A 15,982-nucleotide genomic window follows, 5' to 3' on the forward strand; every position below is an offset into this window, starting at 1 on the left:
CAGCAACAACAATAAACCAGATGTCAGTTTATCCTCAGTGAAGATCAGTTATCAAATTTGGACCGTGAGAGATGAATTATTTCAGTACACAGTACAGAGTAAGCGCTTTGAGTATCTGATGCAGATGGAAAGCGCTATATAAATGCAGTCCATTTACCATTTACACAGAGATCTGGTTTTGTGTCAGATAAACAGGAAGGACTTGTGTAACAGAGTGTGAAATTACCAAAACAAGATGTGAGATAAGCTGTAATCACATGATCACAGCTTTCTGAGGTCTGTCGAACTCTCATCTTGATAAACAGGACAGAGAGGAGACAACTTTAAAGTGTAGGTGACACCAAAAAATTTGCACAAATAATCACTAAAATGATGAAATGTTGATATTTTTAAAAATCCTGAACAATAAAATTCGATGTGTGCATGTGAAGGATAAACAGCTGTCTGAAGCCTGCGCTCGATTTCAGCCCTCAGCCGCGACCATATTGTTGCTACGTCATCACAAGAACGGCACCTGCTGATTCAAGCCCATATCAATTGTAAACACAGTGGAGGTCAAGCTGATTATAGAGGAATTTTGTCCAGTCTGAACATGTGTCTGAAGAAACTGTGGGGGATACAGCTTTATGGGTTTGGGCCTTATTTAGATGACAATGAGGGAGACAAAACTTGGAGGAAAACCTTCAGTGTGACAACAGTGACGATATTGGCAGAATTCAGAAGACAGAATGGTGATTAGAAAATAAATAAATACTGCAGGCGATTTTGGCATGCAGGTGATACGTTTTTTTGCCAGCTCTTTGAATACAGTCAATGTACTGTACGTTAGTAGTTTACGGAGCCCTGGAAGTGTCATGGCATAATGTTTTGGATGTGGAGCGACTGTCCGCACATTTTACTACATTGTGCGCTCATTTTATAATATTGTGCGTGCATTTTATTATATTATGCACTCATTTTACTATACTGTGTGCACGTTTTATTATATTGTATGCTTATTTTAATTATATTTTGCACGTTTTATTATATTGTGCGCTCATTTTACTATATTGTGTGCTCATTTCGCTGTATTGTGCACATGTTTTATTATATTTTGCACTCATTATATTGTGCACCCATTTCACTATATTGTGTGCGCGTTTTAGTATATTGCGCGCTCAGTTTCAATTTTCAAATTATTTTCATTTATATAGCGGCAAATCACAACAAAGTGGCCTCATGGCGCTTTACACAAGTAAGGTCTATTGTGCACGTTATTATTATATTAAAACCATTCACACAAGGAGTAAATATGAAGTCTTACCTGTCCATTTCAGTGAGATCATTATCTGAAAATAATTCAATTCATTGTCCTGTCTGAAGAAAAGTCCATCCGCGACTGGCATGGTCAACTACAGGTGTAATCTGTTCATTTCGTCTGATGGATCGAGTCTCTCCTGTTTGTGCTGCAAGTTAAAAGACTGTGGAGAAGCCGTGGACACTGTGCATGCGCACTCATCAATACAAGCGTTCCACTTGTCAATCAAAAGGATTCTGCCGGTAAGAATAACCATTCTGACACCAAAAACACAGTGTAGCTCTGACCCGAACCACTCGGTGGAAACGGAGCTGTCAGCAGCCTGTAACAATCCATAAATTAATCCATGAATTAATGGGACTATTAAGATAATGGTTCCGGCGCTGATGACAGTTTCTGCTTCTTCAATGTCAGGAGTCGCCGGGAAGTTCCTGGTTTTATTTCTCTCTTCAGTAACTGCGCACCAGGAAATGATGAATTTCAAACTGTAATTTTAGACTTAAATACTCAAAAAACATTACATATTGTGTCACCTACATGAAGCTGCCAAACAACTTTGAGAACAATGGAGGCTAATACATGTTGCTTATCACAAGAGAAGGCAAGCTGGCAGGAACCCCCGTCACCAAAGCAATGACATGGCACTAAATGCTACACACTGTAGCTTTAAAGGAGAGAGAGAGAGAGAGAGAGAGAGAGAGAGAGAGAGAAGGACTACAAATATTTGCCTGAACTAAGTTGTAAGCTTTTAATCCCGAACAATAATCCTCCCATTTTTTAAACATGCATTTAAAGCCAACAGTGTTTGTGTTTCATGGCAGTCTTTGGCGTTCACTGATATCTGCAACTGCTTTTTATCCCCCCGGTGTGAAATACGGGGGGATGTAGTGATCAGCATGTCTGTCTGTCTGTCCATCCGTTTTCACTTGTTAGCGCGATATCTCAAGAACCAGTTGACCAATTTCATTCATAAGGGTGAGCAGTAATCTCAGAATGATTCTCCAGCCTATCGAGTAGAATATGATGATCCACGGTATCAAATGCAGCACTGAGATCTAACAGCACCAGAACTGTCATGGTGTCTGAATCCATTGTGAGCAGAAGATCATTCACCACTTTAGTGAGAGCCGTCTCTGTGGAATGATATTTTCTAAAAGCAGACAGATTATTCTCGGTAAGGTAGTCCACAAGCTGCTGTGACAGTAAGTTGCATTGCATTGTGGGTATGTTGTCCATTAATTTTCATAGAGCAATTTGTGACATTCATGAGACTCAAGTGAATGATGATTAAAAAGTGACATGATGTCATATCACTGCAATGCTCGGGCATGCCATACACAGCAGGTACATTTTAATTAAAAAAAAAAGCACGCCTTAACTCGCATGCGGCATGCGCTGGCCCATTCAGATTGTAATTAAAGTCCACCCTAGCCAGCCACTACTACGTAGTAAATAAAGTGTGATGCTGCTACCTGATCTGAGTATCATGTGAACTGTGAAAATAAGGGCTCCAGTGAGCGGGTTATGATCTAATATATAAGGCTGACCGTGTGTGTGTGTGGCCCAGTCTCATGTTTTTTTTTTTTTCCGTGCTCCTGTGACGGAATGAGTCAAATTTTTCGTGACGGGGTTTTTTTTTAACTCACTATTACTAACCCTACTCCTACCCCCGACCATAACCATAACCACCCCGACCCCCCCCGCTTCACTTTTAATTTTGTGCAGCCATCACGGAATGAATTAGAATGAATTTGTGCTGCCGTGACGAAAATGAGACGCTTTTCGTCACAATATCACAAACCGATAGATTAATGTATATTTCGTGCTGCTGAATCACGACTTGCCGTGAGACCAGGTTGGTGTGTGTGTGTGTGTGTGTGTGTGTGTGTGTGTGTGTGTGTGTGTGTGTGTGTGTGTGTGTGTGTGTGTGTGTGTGTGTGTGTGTGTGTGTGTTTGCGCACATACACTTTCAACCTACGGGCCCCAGTGACCTCCCCAATGGTGTCCCGACTCACCATACCAAGTTTGGTGTTGATTGCATAATTACTGTGGCTGTGCACAGCGAACACATGTACACACACACAGACAGACACACGGTCAGCCTTATATATTAGGTAAGAGTGGACTTGGCTGATCCAACACTTTGTATTACTGATTTGTGGGGGGTGGGGGGGGGATATGTCATCTCCTGATGACTCTTGTTTATGTTTATGTCTGCGCTGGGTGTGAAATGTTTAGCTATTCCTCGGCCTCCTTTAGCAGTAACAGTACTTGTACTAATAAGTGTAGCTTGTTCGTAGCTTTGGAGGCTAGGCTGGGTGAATTGGAGACTCGGCTCCGCACCTTGGAAAATCCTACAGCTAGCCAGACCCCTGTAGTTGGTGCGGACCAAGGTAGCTTAGCCGCCGTTAGCTCTTCCCCAGCAGATCCCAAGCAGCTGGGAAAGCAGGCCGGCTGGGTGACTGTGAGGAAGAAGCATAGTTCTAAACAGAAGCCCCCTGTACACTACCAACCCCTTCACATCTCTAACCGTTTTTCCCCACTCGGCGACACACCCACCGAGGATCAAACTCTGGTTATTGGCGACTCTGTTTTGATAAATGTGAAGTTAGCGATACCAGCAACCATAGTCAAATGTCTTCCGGGGGCCAGAGCAGGCGACATTGAAGGAAATTTGAAACTGCTGGCTAAGGCTAAGCGTAAATTCGGTAAGATTGTAATTCATGTCGGCAGTAATGACACCTGGTTATGCCAATCGGAGGTTACTAAAATTAATATTGAATCGTGTGTAACTTTGCAAAAACAATGTCGGACTCTGTAGTTTTCTCTGGGCCCCTCCCCAGTCGGACCGGGAGTGACATGTTTAGCCGCATGTTCTCCTTGAATTGCTGGCTGCTTCATAGATAATTGGCAAAGTTTCTGGGGAAAACCTGGTCTTGTTAGGAGAGACGGCATCCGTCCCACTTTGGATGGAGCAGCTCTCATCTCTAGAAATCTGGCCAATTTTATTAAACCCTCCAAATTGTGACTATCCAGGGTTGGGACCAGGGTTATACACCTCTCTGCAGCTTCTCTCCCCCTGCCATCCCCCCAATACCCCATCCCTGTAGAGACAGTGCCTGCTCCCAGACCACCAATAACCAGTAAAAATCTATTTAAGCATAAAAATTCAAAAAGAAAAAATAATATAGCACCTTCAACTGCACCACAGACTAAAACAGTTAAATGTGGTCTATTAAACATTAGGTCTCTCTTTTCTAAGTCCCTGTTAGTAAATGATATAATAATTGAGCAACATATTGATTTATTCTGCCTTACAGAAACCTGGTTACAGCAGAATGAATATGTTAGTTAAAATGAGTCAACACCCCCGAGTCACACTAACTGTCAGAATGCTCGAAGCACGGGTCGAGGAGGAGGATTAGCAACAATCTTCCACTCTAGCTTATTAATTAATCAAAGACCCAGACAGACCTTTAATTCATTTGAAAGCTTGACTCAGTCTTGTCCATCCAAATTGGAAGTCTCAAAAACCAGTTTTATTTCTTATTATCTATCGTCCACCTGGTCGTTACTGTGGGTTTTTCTGTGAATTTTCAGACCATTTGTCTGACTTAGTGCTTAGCTCAGATAAGATAATTATAGTGGGTGATTTTAACATCCACATAGATGCTGAGAATGACAGCCTCAACACTACATTTAGTCTATTATTAGATTCAGTTGGCTTCGCTCAAAATGTAAATGAGCCCACCCACCATTTTAACCATACTTTAGATCTTCAATCAATCAATCAATCAACATTTATTTATAAAGCGCTTTACAGCACCGACTGGTGTCCAAAGTGCTTAACATTAAAAACACAAATTTACAAAATAAAACACATATAAAATAAAATTTTAAAACAACACATAAAAAAAACATAAAAATAACAGAACATGTCACCTCCCCACTAAGTGTTAAAAGCCAGTTTAAATAAATAAGTCTTTAACTTAGATTTAAAAAGTGCTAGGTCAGGAATAGTACGTAACTCAAGAGGTAGCTCATTCCACAGTCTGGGGCCAGCTACCGCGAAAGCATGATCACCCCAGCGTTTATATCTTGACCTTGGAACATCTAAGTAAAGCTGGCCAGACGCCCTTAACGTCCTACTGTAGGTGCGCAAAGTTAAAATTTCAGACAAGTAGGGAGGTGCAAGGCCATAAATAGCTTTAAAAACAAACATTAAAATTTTAAAATCAATTCTAAAACGAACTGGAAGCCAGTGGAGTGAGTATAGGATGGGCGCAATATGCTCACGTCTAGAAGTGTTTGTCCAATTTGTTCATGTAAATGGGGAGTCTTCTTCACAGACTAAGGTTAATTATGGAGTTCCACAAGGTTCTGTGCTAGGACCAATTTTATTCACTTTATACATGCTTCCCTTAGGCAGTGTTATTAGAAAGCATTGCTTAAATTTTCATTGTTACGAAGATGATACCCAGCTTTATCTATCCATGTAGCCAGAGGACACACACCAATTAGTTAAACTGCAGGAATGTCTTTCAGACATAAAGACATGCGTGACCTCTAATTTCCTGCTTTTAAATTCAGATAAAACTGAAGTTATTGTACTTGGCCCCACAAATCTTAGAAACATGGTGTCTAACCAGATCCTTACTCTGGATGGCATTACCCTGACCTCCAGTAATACTGTGAGAAATCTTGGAGTCATTTTTGATCAGGATATGTCCTTCAATGCGCATATTAAGCAAATATGTAGGACTGCTTTCTTGCATTTGCGCAATATCTCTAAAATTAGAAAGGTCTTTTCTCAGAGTGATGCTGAAAAGCTAATTCATGCATTTATTTCTTCTAGGCTGGACTACTGTAATTCATTATTATCAGGTTGTCCTAAAAGTTCCCTGAAAAGCCTTCAGTTAATTCAAAATGCTGCAGCTAGAGTGCTGACAGGGACTAGAAGGAGAGAGCATATCTCACCCATATTGGCCTCTCTTCATTGGCTTCCTGTTAATTCTAGAATAGAATTTAAAATTCTTCTTCTTACTTATAAGGTTTTGAATAATCAGGTCCCATCTTATCTTAGGGACCTCTTAGTACCATATCACCCCAATAGAACGCTTCGCTCTCAGGCTGCAGGCTTACTTGTAGTTCCTAGGGTTTGTAAGAGTAGAATGGGAGGCAGAGCCTTCAGCTTTCAGGCTCCTCTCCTGTGGAACCAGCTCCCAATTCGGATCAGGGAGACAGACACCCTCTCTACTTTTAAAATTAAGCTTAAAACTTTCCTTTTTGAAAAAGCTTATAGTTAGGGCTGGCTCAGGTGACCCTGAACCATCTGTTATATGGCTGGGGGGGCCTGGCTGCCGGTTTGTTTCTGTCTTTTGGTTTTCCTCCCAGGTGGCGTGCGTTTGGGACTGAGTGGCTGTGTTGCTGAGGCTGTCAGGACCTCACCCTGATCACCTGCGACTCGTCAGGACTCACAGCTGTGGTGCATCTGGATAGATTGGAACATGTTGGCATTTAAGACTGGAGTGCACAGTGTGTATTTGCCAGAGACTCGACCTTGTGACCAGACGGGTGAGATCGTCGTCTCGGGAGCCATCTCATCAGCAGCGGATGCTGAGAACGTCCAGGTTTGATGCACAGTCTGTGAAAGAGGAGGGGGTGAGGTCTCACGCTCGTCAGCACACTTCCTGAGGTACGTTAGATTTTGTGACTAACAGTTATACAGTCAGTAAATGTGGTGTCCCTCACACTTTATTATATTGAGCTGTTTGTTAGTCATGTATCAGCTTTCACTGCAGTGGAGTTTTGTGAACTGATTGTTCCATGCCTGCAGGTTGGGAAGCTGATCAGTAATCAAGCCAGGAAGTGTTTGCTGTTTGTACACCTTTAAGTGTTCTGTGTGTAGAGTGTGGACTCACATAATGGTTCCTTCTTTCACAGACTCGGTTGTTGCGGCCACCTGGGGGGTGTCGGCGGGGTCCTTGGGTCCGAAACAGCTTCTGGCTCCGGACCGTTAGCGCTGCTGGGAGCGCACCACGCCAGGCCGCACCTTTGTTATTATATTATCACTGTTATGTATTAAATTCAGTTAGCCTTTGTACCGTGCTCTGCTTATTTCATACTGGGTCCTTCAAACGCTGGTCGGTTCTCCGAGCTGCGTCCGACACATAACACCATCCCTTAGTTATGCTGCTATAGACTTAGACTGCTGGGGGGTTCCCATGATGCACCCAGTGTTTCTTTTTATTCACCTCTTTTTGCTCTGTATGCACCACTCTGCTTTTAATCATTGGTGATTGATCTCTGCTCTCTTCCACAGCATGTCTTTTTCCTGATTCTCTCCCTTCAGCCCCAACCAGTCCCAGCAGAAGACTGCTCCTCCCTGAGCCTGGTTCTGCTGGAGGTTTCTTCCTGTTAAAAGGGAGTTTTTCCTTCCCACTGTCACCAAGTGCTTGCTCATAGGGGGTCATTTTGACCGTTGGGGTTTTTCTGTAATTATTGTATGGCTTTTGCTTTACAATATAAAGCGCCTTGGGGCAACTGTTTGTTGTGATTTGGCGCTATATAAATAAAATTGAATTGATTTGATGTTTGCAGCTGAATGAGTCAAATATGCTTTATTGCCACAAAAAAGAAAAAAAATACACATTTAGTTCTTTCATAATTGCATTGAACTTTAAGAATATTATGCTGTGCAACTAATTTATATACATAATTTTTGAATGTTCCTTTATATATTTATAGACTTTTTTTAACACACTAGGTGGGAATTTAGCTTGTAAGTAACTTGGAGATGGAAAGTATGTGGGAATGTACGTAATTAATTTGCCATTTTGTAGATGAATAGTGAGAAGGGGGCAGGAATTTGAAAGTGTACACTTCCCCCTATAATTTTTCATGGATTGTTTCTTTCACAATTTGTGTATTTGTTAGAAAATCAATTAATGAATTCATTTATTCATTCATTGTGAGGCAAAAATGTGGTTGTTTGGTGCTTATTTTTGCTTTGTGTTCCAGGTGCTGTGGCTAAATGATGAGTCCTCTTCAGCAACCCCGTCTCCTCGCCCTTCAGCATCGGGGTCCGTGACGGGTCACGGGGGGATAACAGCAGAACTGAATCCTACGGGACCCGGTGGGTCAGCTAAACCTCAATCTGTACGACCCCAGCACACCACCCCCGACCCAGACTTTGCAACTGAGGTAAAATAATGAGTAACGAAGAGGTGAACCTTCCACCTCTCTCACACATACACGACCGTAACATTTACCGCCCCACAGGGAGTGTTGCGCATTCACCTGCTGGAGGCCCAGAACCTTATAGCTAAGGACAACTTCATGGGGGGTATGGTGAAAGGGAAGAGCGACCCCTATGTCAAGATCCGCGTGGCGGGAATCGCCTTCCGCAGCCACACCATCAAGGAGAATCTCAATCCCATCTGGAATGAACTCTATGAGGTATCAACACTTTGTCTGATAAATCACATTCTCACATCTAATGGACTTCAGATTCCATGATGCCTTTTTTATTTTTAGGTGATTTTAACCCAACTTCCTGGTCAGGAGATCCAGTTTGAGTTGTTTGACAAGGACATTGATCAGGATGACTTCCTCGGAAGGTCTGCTGTGACATTACAAATGCACAATACGCAAGACAAGCTGAATCACTTAAATGAAATCCACAGTAAACAACTGATTGTGTCCTGACTTTGCAGGTTCAAGCTAAACTTACGAGATATCATCAGTGCACAGTTCATAGACACGGTGTGTGAGGCTGAAAAGTTTTGAAGAGTTTCTGTACAAATCATATTTGTATTATGATGGACATCTTTTATCTTGTTGCAGTGGTACACTTTGAATGATGTGAAGTCTGGTCGGGTTCATCTGGTGCTGGAGTGGCTGTCCAGAGTCTCTGACCTAAGCAGAGTAGAACAGGTTAGTTACCCTGTTTAAAGTCCAATAATGGTTTACAGTTTGAATATTAACCTGCTTTGTGCACAGAGTAAATGAGTGGAGAAAGAGCTTATCTTTATAGTTGGAAGTGCATTTTTATCAGTGTGTTTGTGTTAATACCTGTGGGTAGTATTGTAAAAGTACAGAGCAGAAATTTTAACCACAACTTTCTAACTTCTTCTTTCCGTTGTAAGACATGTCTTTACAGTCCTACTCAGTATTATTGGCACCCCTGAATTTTAAATACAGATTCTATTTTTGTTTTTTTAGCCATTTTTCAAAGAATATGAATGACAACACAAAAACTTTTTTTCATTCATGGTTAGTGGTTGGGTGACAACCAGGTTTACTCTTTTTAAGTCATAATGACAACACAAACTACCCAAATGACCCTGATCAAAAGTTTACATACATCTCTTCTTAATAACATGTATTGCCCACTTTAACATCAGTGACAGCTTGGAATCATTTGTGGTGGTTGTGGACGAGGCTCTCTGATGGTGAAGCTGCCACTGAATATGTCTTGGACTTTATTTACATCAATTACAAAGAAATACAAACAATATGGCACTCTATGGTAAATCTGCATGGAGTAGACAGTTCTCAAAAACTTAGTGACTGTGCAAGAAGTAGAAGAGTGAGGAAAGCCACCAAGACACCCAGTCAACCCAGGAGAAGTTATGGGCTTATGTGGCTGTGATTGGAGAAATTGTGCACAGTGCAAGCTGAAAAATGGCCAAAAAAACAAAAATTCCACCAGGGTATGTAAACGTTTGAGCTCAACTATATATATATATATATATATATATATATATATATATATATATATATATATATATATATATATACGAGGTCTGTTAGAAAAGTATCTGACCTTTTTATTTTTTTCAAAAACCCATATGGATTTGAATCACATGTGATTGCATCAGCCAAGCTTGAACCTTCGTGCGCATGCGTGAGTTTTTTCACGCCTGTCGGTTGCGTCATTCACCTGTGAGCAGGCTTTGTGTGAGCAGTGGTCCACCCCTCTCGTCTGATTTTTATTGCGAATAAATGTTTGAACGATTTGGAGCTTTGCTGCATCAATTTTTTCCAGAAACTGTGAGAGACCTCCAGGTGGTAACATTCGGAAAATTCAAATGGCTTTGAGGGACGATTTCAGTGATGCCGGTAGTAACGCGTTACTCTAATCTGACCACTTTTTTTAGTAACGAGTAATCTAACGCATTAATCTTTCCAAATCAGTAATCAGATTAAAGTTACTTCTCCATGTCACTGTGCGTTACTATTATTTTTCATTGTGGGTCGATAACAGCATTAAACTTGGTCCGTGGGCAGGAGGTCGGGGTTCGACTGAACTGCCCACTTTAAGCGAACTGTGAGCTTTTAATCCGCGGTTTTTTGCAGCTCCTTGACTCGTCCTCACCTCTTAAAGCGCGGTGATCAGCACACCTGCACTGAACTTTACAAAGACATTTTTATACTTTTTTTCCTCCTTTATTTAGAATTCTGAGCTGAGCCGCTCTGTATCTGGTCGTTAAAAACAGCTGATCCTCCGCGACGCGTCAACAACTAACACTATTTTCCACTCAAATGCACCTAAACTCTCTTTCTGAGGACCACATGATGTGAAAATGCAATAAAACTTTCTTACCTGTAAATCTGGTCATGTTTTCTGCATAAATAAATGTTATCCATTCTTTGTGCTCAAACGCCAAAGCAGGGGCGAATCTAGATGGAATGGGGGCGTGGGGCAAGGATGTGCCCCCTCCCCCACAACACCCCTAGATTAAAGGTGCAATTTTGAAGCCGTTTTTTACTACAACTAATATTGCTTAAAATAATAATAATTTCGACAAGTAAAATGTTTAGAGAGAATTTAAATGTTAGAAAAATGTTAGAATTTAATAGTTACCTTTATAAACAATGTAGGCTCGAAATTGCAAGTTTTACTGTTACAGTGCTGTCATCAGTTAAATATGAGGTCAAGAAAGACGTCTTTATTTTACTTTTTATAAAACAAGTATTTATTTTCATTGAAGTCAAGAAAGGGTGACTATAAAGTGAGTTTTGGCAAAACAGGTATCATTGTCATGTTGAGGTGGCAGAGGGTTGTTGTCGGCAGCTGGGAAAAGTAACTAAAAAAGTAACTAGTAATCTAACTTAGTTACTTTTACAATTGAGTAATCAGTAAAGTAACTAAGTTACTTTTACAATTGAGTAATCAGTAAAGTAACTAAGTTACTTTTTCAAAGTAACTGTGGCAACACTGGACGATTTTATGGGGATTACACAGATTAAGGAGTGATCCAGCTGGTTTAAAGACTGCCCACAGCTGCTGAGAGCGCGCCGCGCTCCGAGTGCCGATCGACAGGCTGAAACAACCAGATCATTTCCAACGTGAAGGCTTTGTTGATCCGGGACGTCGTCTGACTTACGCAAAAATGGCAGGAGACGTGGACATCAGTACTTTTTCTGCACATTCCACTGTTACAGGAGTTTTTTTCATGGAAAGAAAAGCGGACGGATGCGCCACCGTGCCGCTCATGGCGCGGCACAAAACCACCTCCATGTTGGTCTCACAGGACGGCTTTGAGATGGCTTTCAGACGGCTGTCGGTGGGTTTTCAGTCGTGTGACTAACCGAGAAATTGTGGATGAGCCTGGACATGCCAGAACATGTCCTGTGAGGCTTCATCACGGCGTTGCTTTGCGCCATGCGGCTCCACCGCGACGCGCGGAATTCCTCCGCACGTCTGTCTCAATGTGCCGAAAAAGTGCTGATGTCCACATCTTCCGCAGTTCCTGTGCTAGTCAGAGGACGTCCCGGATAAAACACAGCATCCAGTTTGGAAATGAACGGCACATTCCACTGTTACAGGAGTTTTTGTCATGGAAAGAGGAGCGGTCTTTAAACCGGCTGGATCACTCCTTAATCTGTGTAATCCCCATAAAATCGTCCCTCAAAGCCATTTGAATTTTCCGAATGTTACCACCTGGAGGTCTCTCACAGTTTCTGGAAAAAAACTGATGCAGCAAAGCTCAAAATCTTTCAGACATTTATTCGCAATAAAAATCCGACAAGAGGGGTGGACCACTGCTCACACAAAGCCTGCTCACAGGTGAATGACGCAACTGACAGGCGTGAAAAAAACTCACGCATGTGCACGAAGGTTCAGGCTTGGCTGATGCAATCACACGTGATTCAAATCCATATGGTTTTTGAAAAAAATAAAAAGGTCGGATACTTTTCTAACAGACCTCGTATATATATATATATATATATATATATATATATATATATATATATATATATGATAAAATTGACAAAATTACTGAAGAGCAGCAGCAACAACAAAATGCTTTCATGTACAGAAATAGAAAATACAGTGGATCCAGAAAGTATTCAAGTATTCAACATTTCGTTATGTTACAGCCTTACTCCAAAATGGATGAAATTCATTTTTTTTCCCTCAAAATTCCACACACAACACCCCATAAGTTTTGATTTTTTTTTTTTTTTTTGCAAATTTATTTAAAAAAAATGTAAAAAACTAAGAAATCACATGTACATAAGTATTCACAGCTTTTGCCATGAAGCTCAGAATTGAGCTCAGGTGCATCCTGTTTGCACTGATCATCCTTGAGATGTTTCTACAGCTTAACTGGAGTCCACCTGGGGTAAATTCAGTTGATTGGACATGATTTGGAAATGCACACACCTGTCTACATATAGTGCATGTCAGAGCACAAACCAAGCATGAAGTCAAAGGAATTGTCTGTAGACCTCCGAGACAGGATTGTCTCGAGGCACTAATCTGGGGAAGGGTACAGAAACATTTCTGTTGCTTTGAAGGCTCCAATGAGCACAGTGGCCTCAACCATCCATAAAAGGATTAAGTTCAGATCCATCAGGACTCTTCCCAGAGCTGGCCGCCCGTCTAAACTGAGTGAACATGCCTTAGTCAGGGAGGTGTCTGAGAACCTGATGGTCACTCTGTCAGAGCTCTCAGAGAGAAAGAACCTTCCAGAAGGACAACCATCTCTGTAGCAATCCACCAATCAGACCTGTATGGTAGAGTGGTCAGACAGAAGCCACTCCTTAGTAAAAGGCACACGACAGCCTGCGTGGAATTTGCCAAAAGGCACCTGATGGACTCAGACCATGAGAAACAAAAGTCTGTTTTTCTGATGAGACAAAGATTGAACTCTTTGGTGTGAATGCCAGGCGTCATCTTTGGAGAAAACCAGGCACCATCCCTACAGTGAAGCATGGTGGTGGCAGCATCATGCTGTGTAGATGTTTTTCAGCAGCAGGAACTGGGAAACTAGTCAGGATTGAGGGAAAGATGAATGCAGCAATGTACAGATGTACAGAGACATCCTGGATGAAAACCTGCTCCAGAGCGCTCTTGACCTCAGACTGAGGAGACGGTTCATCTTTCAGCAGGACAATGACCCTAAGCATACAGCCAAGATATCAAAGGAGTGGCTTCAGGGGAACTCTGTGAATGTCATTGAGTGACCCAGCCAGAGCCCAGACCTGAATCTTATTGGAAATATCTGCAGAGATCTGAAAATGGCTGTGCTCTGACACTCCCCATCCAACCTGATGGCATTTGAGAGGTGCTGCAAAGAGGAATGGGTAAGACTTGAGGCTGTAATTGCTGATAAAGGTGCATCAACAAATATGTATATGTGATTTCTTCGTATTTTATTTGTAATAAATTTTCAAAAATTTAAAAAAGAACCTTTTTCTTGTTGTTATTATGCTCTGTGACAGCCTGATCCCGTCGGATCTCAAAAGCTAAGCAGAGCAGGATCTGGTTAGTACTTGGATGGGAGACCTCTTTGAAACACCAGCGGCTGTGTGTGTGTTTCTCCAGGTAAAACTGTAGTTGCGTCAGGAAGGGCATCCGGCGTAAAACTTGTGCCAATTACCAATGCGGATCTGGTTGTATCCGCTGTGGCCACCCCAAACGAAACCGGGAGCAGCCGAATGAACAACAACAACATTATGGGGTGTTGTGAGTAGAATTTTGAGGGAGGGAAAAATGAATTTTCTCCATTTTAGAATAAGGCTGTAACATAACAAAATGTGGCAAAAGTGAAGCACTGCATATACTTTCCGGATGCACTATCGTTTGTATGCTGGATACACGTGTTTTCTTTAGACAAGTCAGGGGATGGCTACATGAACATTTCCAAGTCAATGATTATATCTTGGACTTCATTTACATCAATGATTACGAAATACAAACAGTATTTGAAGGTACTGTATGGCTGGAGGAGGCAGTTCTCAAAATCAGTGAAAGTCCAAGAAGGAGACTAGCTATTGAAGCCACCAAGACAACGCTGAAGGTGTTATAAGCTTCTGTGACTTCTGAACCTATTTTAAATTCTCTCCTTAAAAATCAGTCAGGTTTTGTAGCCAGTCCATCACTACATCTGTAAAATAACATCTGTCTGTTGTAGCCAAGTTAATTGGTTCTCGGGGTACCAGTAAATCTGAACATGAATGTTTCTCTTATTTCTCTCGCTGACTCACTCAATGTGACATTTTCTCTATTCTGAAAGGTACTGCAGTACCAGTCCCAGCAGTCCTACCAGAACAAGGTTGTGCCATCGGTGGCTGTGCTGTTTGTGTATGTAGAGCGTGCTCATGGATTACCGGTGAGATCACATCTATAAGTCCTTGGGGTTTGCTTTGTTGTTTATTGTTGATGGATTTTTTTCCTCTGCTCCAAGGAGCAGAGAAGTAATTTATCTTTATGATATTGTGTCATTTAGGGCACTGTCCTGTGCTGAGACACACTCGTTATGCCAACCCAGGACATATGTGCTTCTTCCTCTGTCAGCAGGATTACTCAAAAACTATTTTATGAAACACTGAAATTATTGGTGTTTATACGAGGAAGAGCTCATTAAATGTTTTAATGATCCAGCAGTTAAGAAGAACTGCATTTCTATAGCACTTTTCCATCTAGGAGATACTAAAAGCACTTTACAATGATGCGTCACATTTATGTCCCCAGATGAGGCTGGCACCCATTTTTACAGCTGGGTGGACTGAGACAATGCAGATTAAAGGACATGTCTTATATTGTTTGATGTACCATACAGCAACTCATCATCAAAGTATTTGTAAGAGTATCCACACACGCAGTGACTGTCAACTTCTCATTTAAGTGCATTTCAAGAAAATTTTGAACTTTGCATTTATGACAGAGCGAAATGAACATTGCAACATCAGATTATGAAACTGCTGACCATTCATTCCAAAGTGATGGCTCAGTATTCAGATCAGTTGACGTGGTGAGCAGATGCTTTGAAACAGTGTGGAATACAGTACTTTTTATTTCCCGGAGCGATGGACTTTCTATCTGCTTGCAGCTGTACACACGTATCAAGTATGCTGCTCAGTTCAGTGAGCTCTGTACAGAGAGGAGACGACGGACACTTCACCCTCAACTCTCTTCATTTTTTGAAAGCATCTGTCAGATTTTGGATCCCAACATGTATGGAGTCTGCTGTCTGTACTGGAGCATGATGCTGTTTTAACCTGCTTATAACTAGCGCTGTGACCATTATGCTGGAATACTACATGACATTGTTTTATCCCGGTAATAAGTGGCACCATGAACGTGCAGCTGGAACTCTACACAACGCTGTTTTACAGGCTGCCCAAACATGCAGCTGCATTTGCTACACTACTCAAACAGTTACTTTTCCA

The 15,982-nt window shown here is 41.6% G+C and overlaps 1 protein-coding gene across 1 annotated transcript in view; it reads left to right on the forward strand.

Annotated features, from left to right (window-relative positions):
- Window positions 1-15,982, forward strand: part of esyt1a (extended synaptotagmin-like protein 1a) — a 71,380-nt gene that overhangs the window by 30,461 nt on the left and 24,937 nt on the right. Inside the window, exons 17-22 of the mRNA XM_034172422.1 lie at window positions 8,318-8,500; window positions 8,579-8,755; window positions 8,834-8,916; window positions 9,013-9,061; window positions 9,143-9,232; window positions 14,827-14,922. Coding sequence (XP_034028313.1) covers window positions 8,318-8,500; window positions 8,579-8,755; window positions 8,834-8,916; window positions 9,013-9,061; window positions 9,143-9,232; window positions 14,827-14,922 — 678 coding nt within the window. The remainder of the gene's footprint in view (window positions 1-8,317; window positions 8,501-8,578; window positions 8,756-8,833; window positions 8,917-9,012; window positions 9,062-9,142; window positions 9,233-14,826; window positions 14,923-15,982) is intronic.

Source organism: Thalassophryne amazonica, chromosome 6 (genome assembly GCF_902500255.1).
Source record: "Thalassophryne amazonica chromosome 6, fThaAma1.1, whole genome shotgun sequence".
Classification (NCBI taxonomy): domain Eukaryota; kingdom Metazoa; phylum Chordata; class Actinopteri; order Batrachoidiformes; family Batrachoididae; genus Thalassophryne; species Thalassophryne amazonica.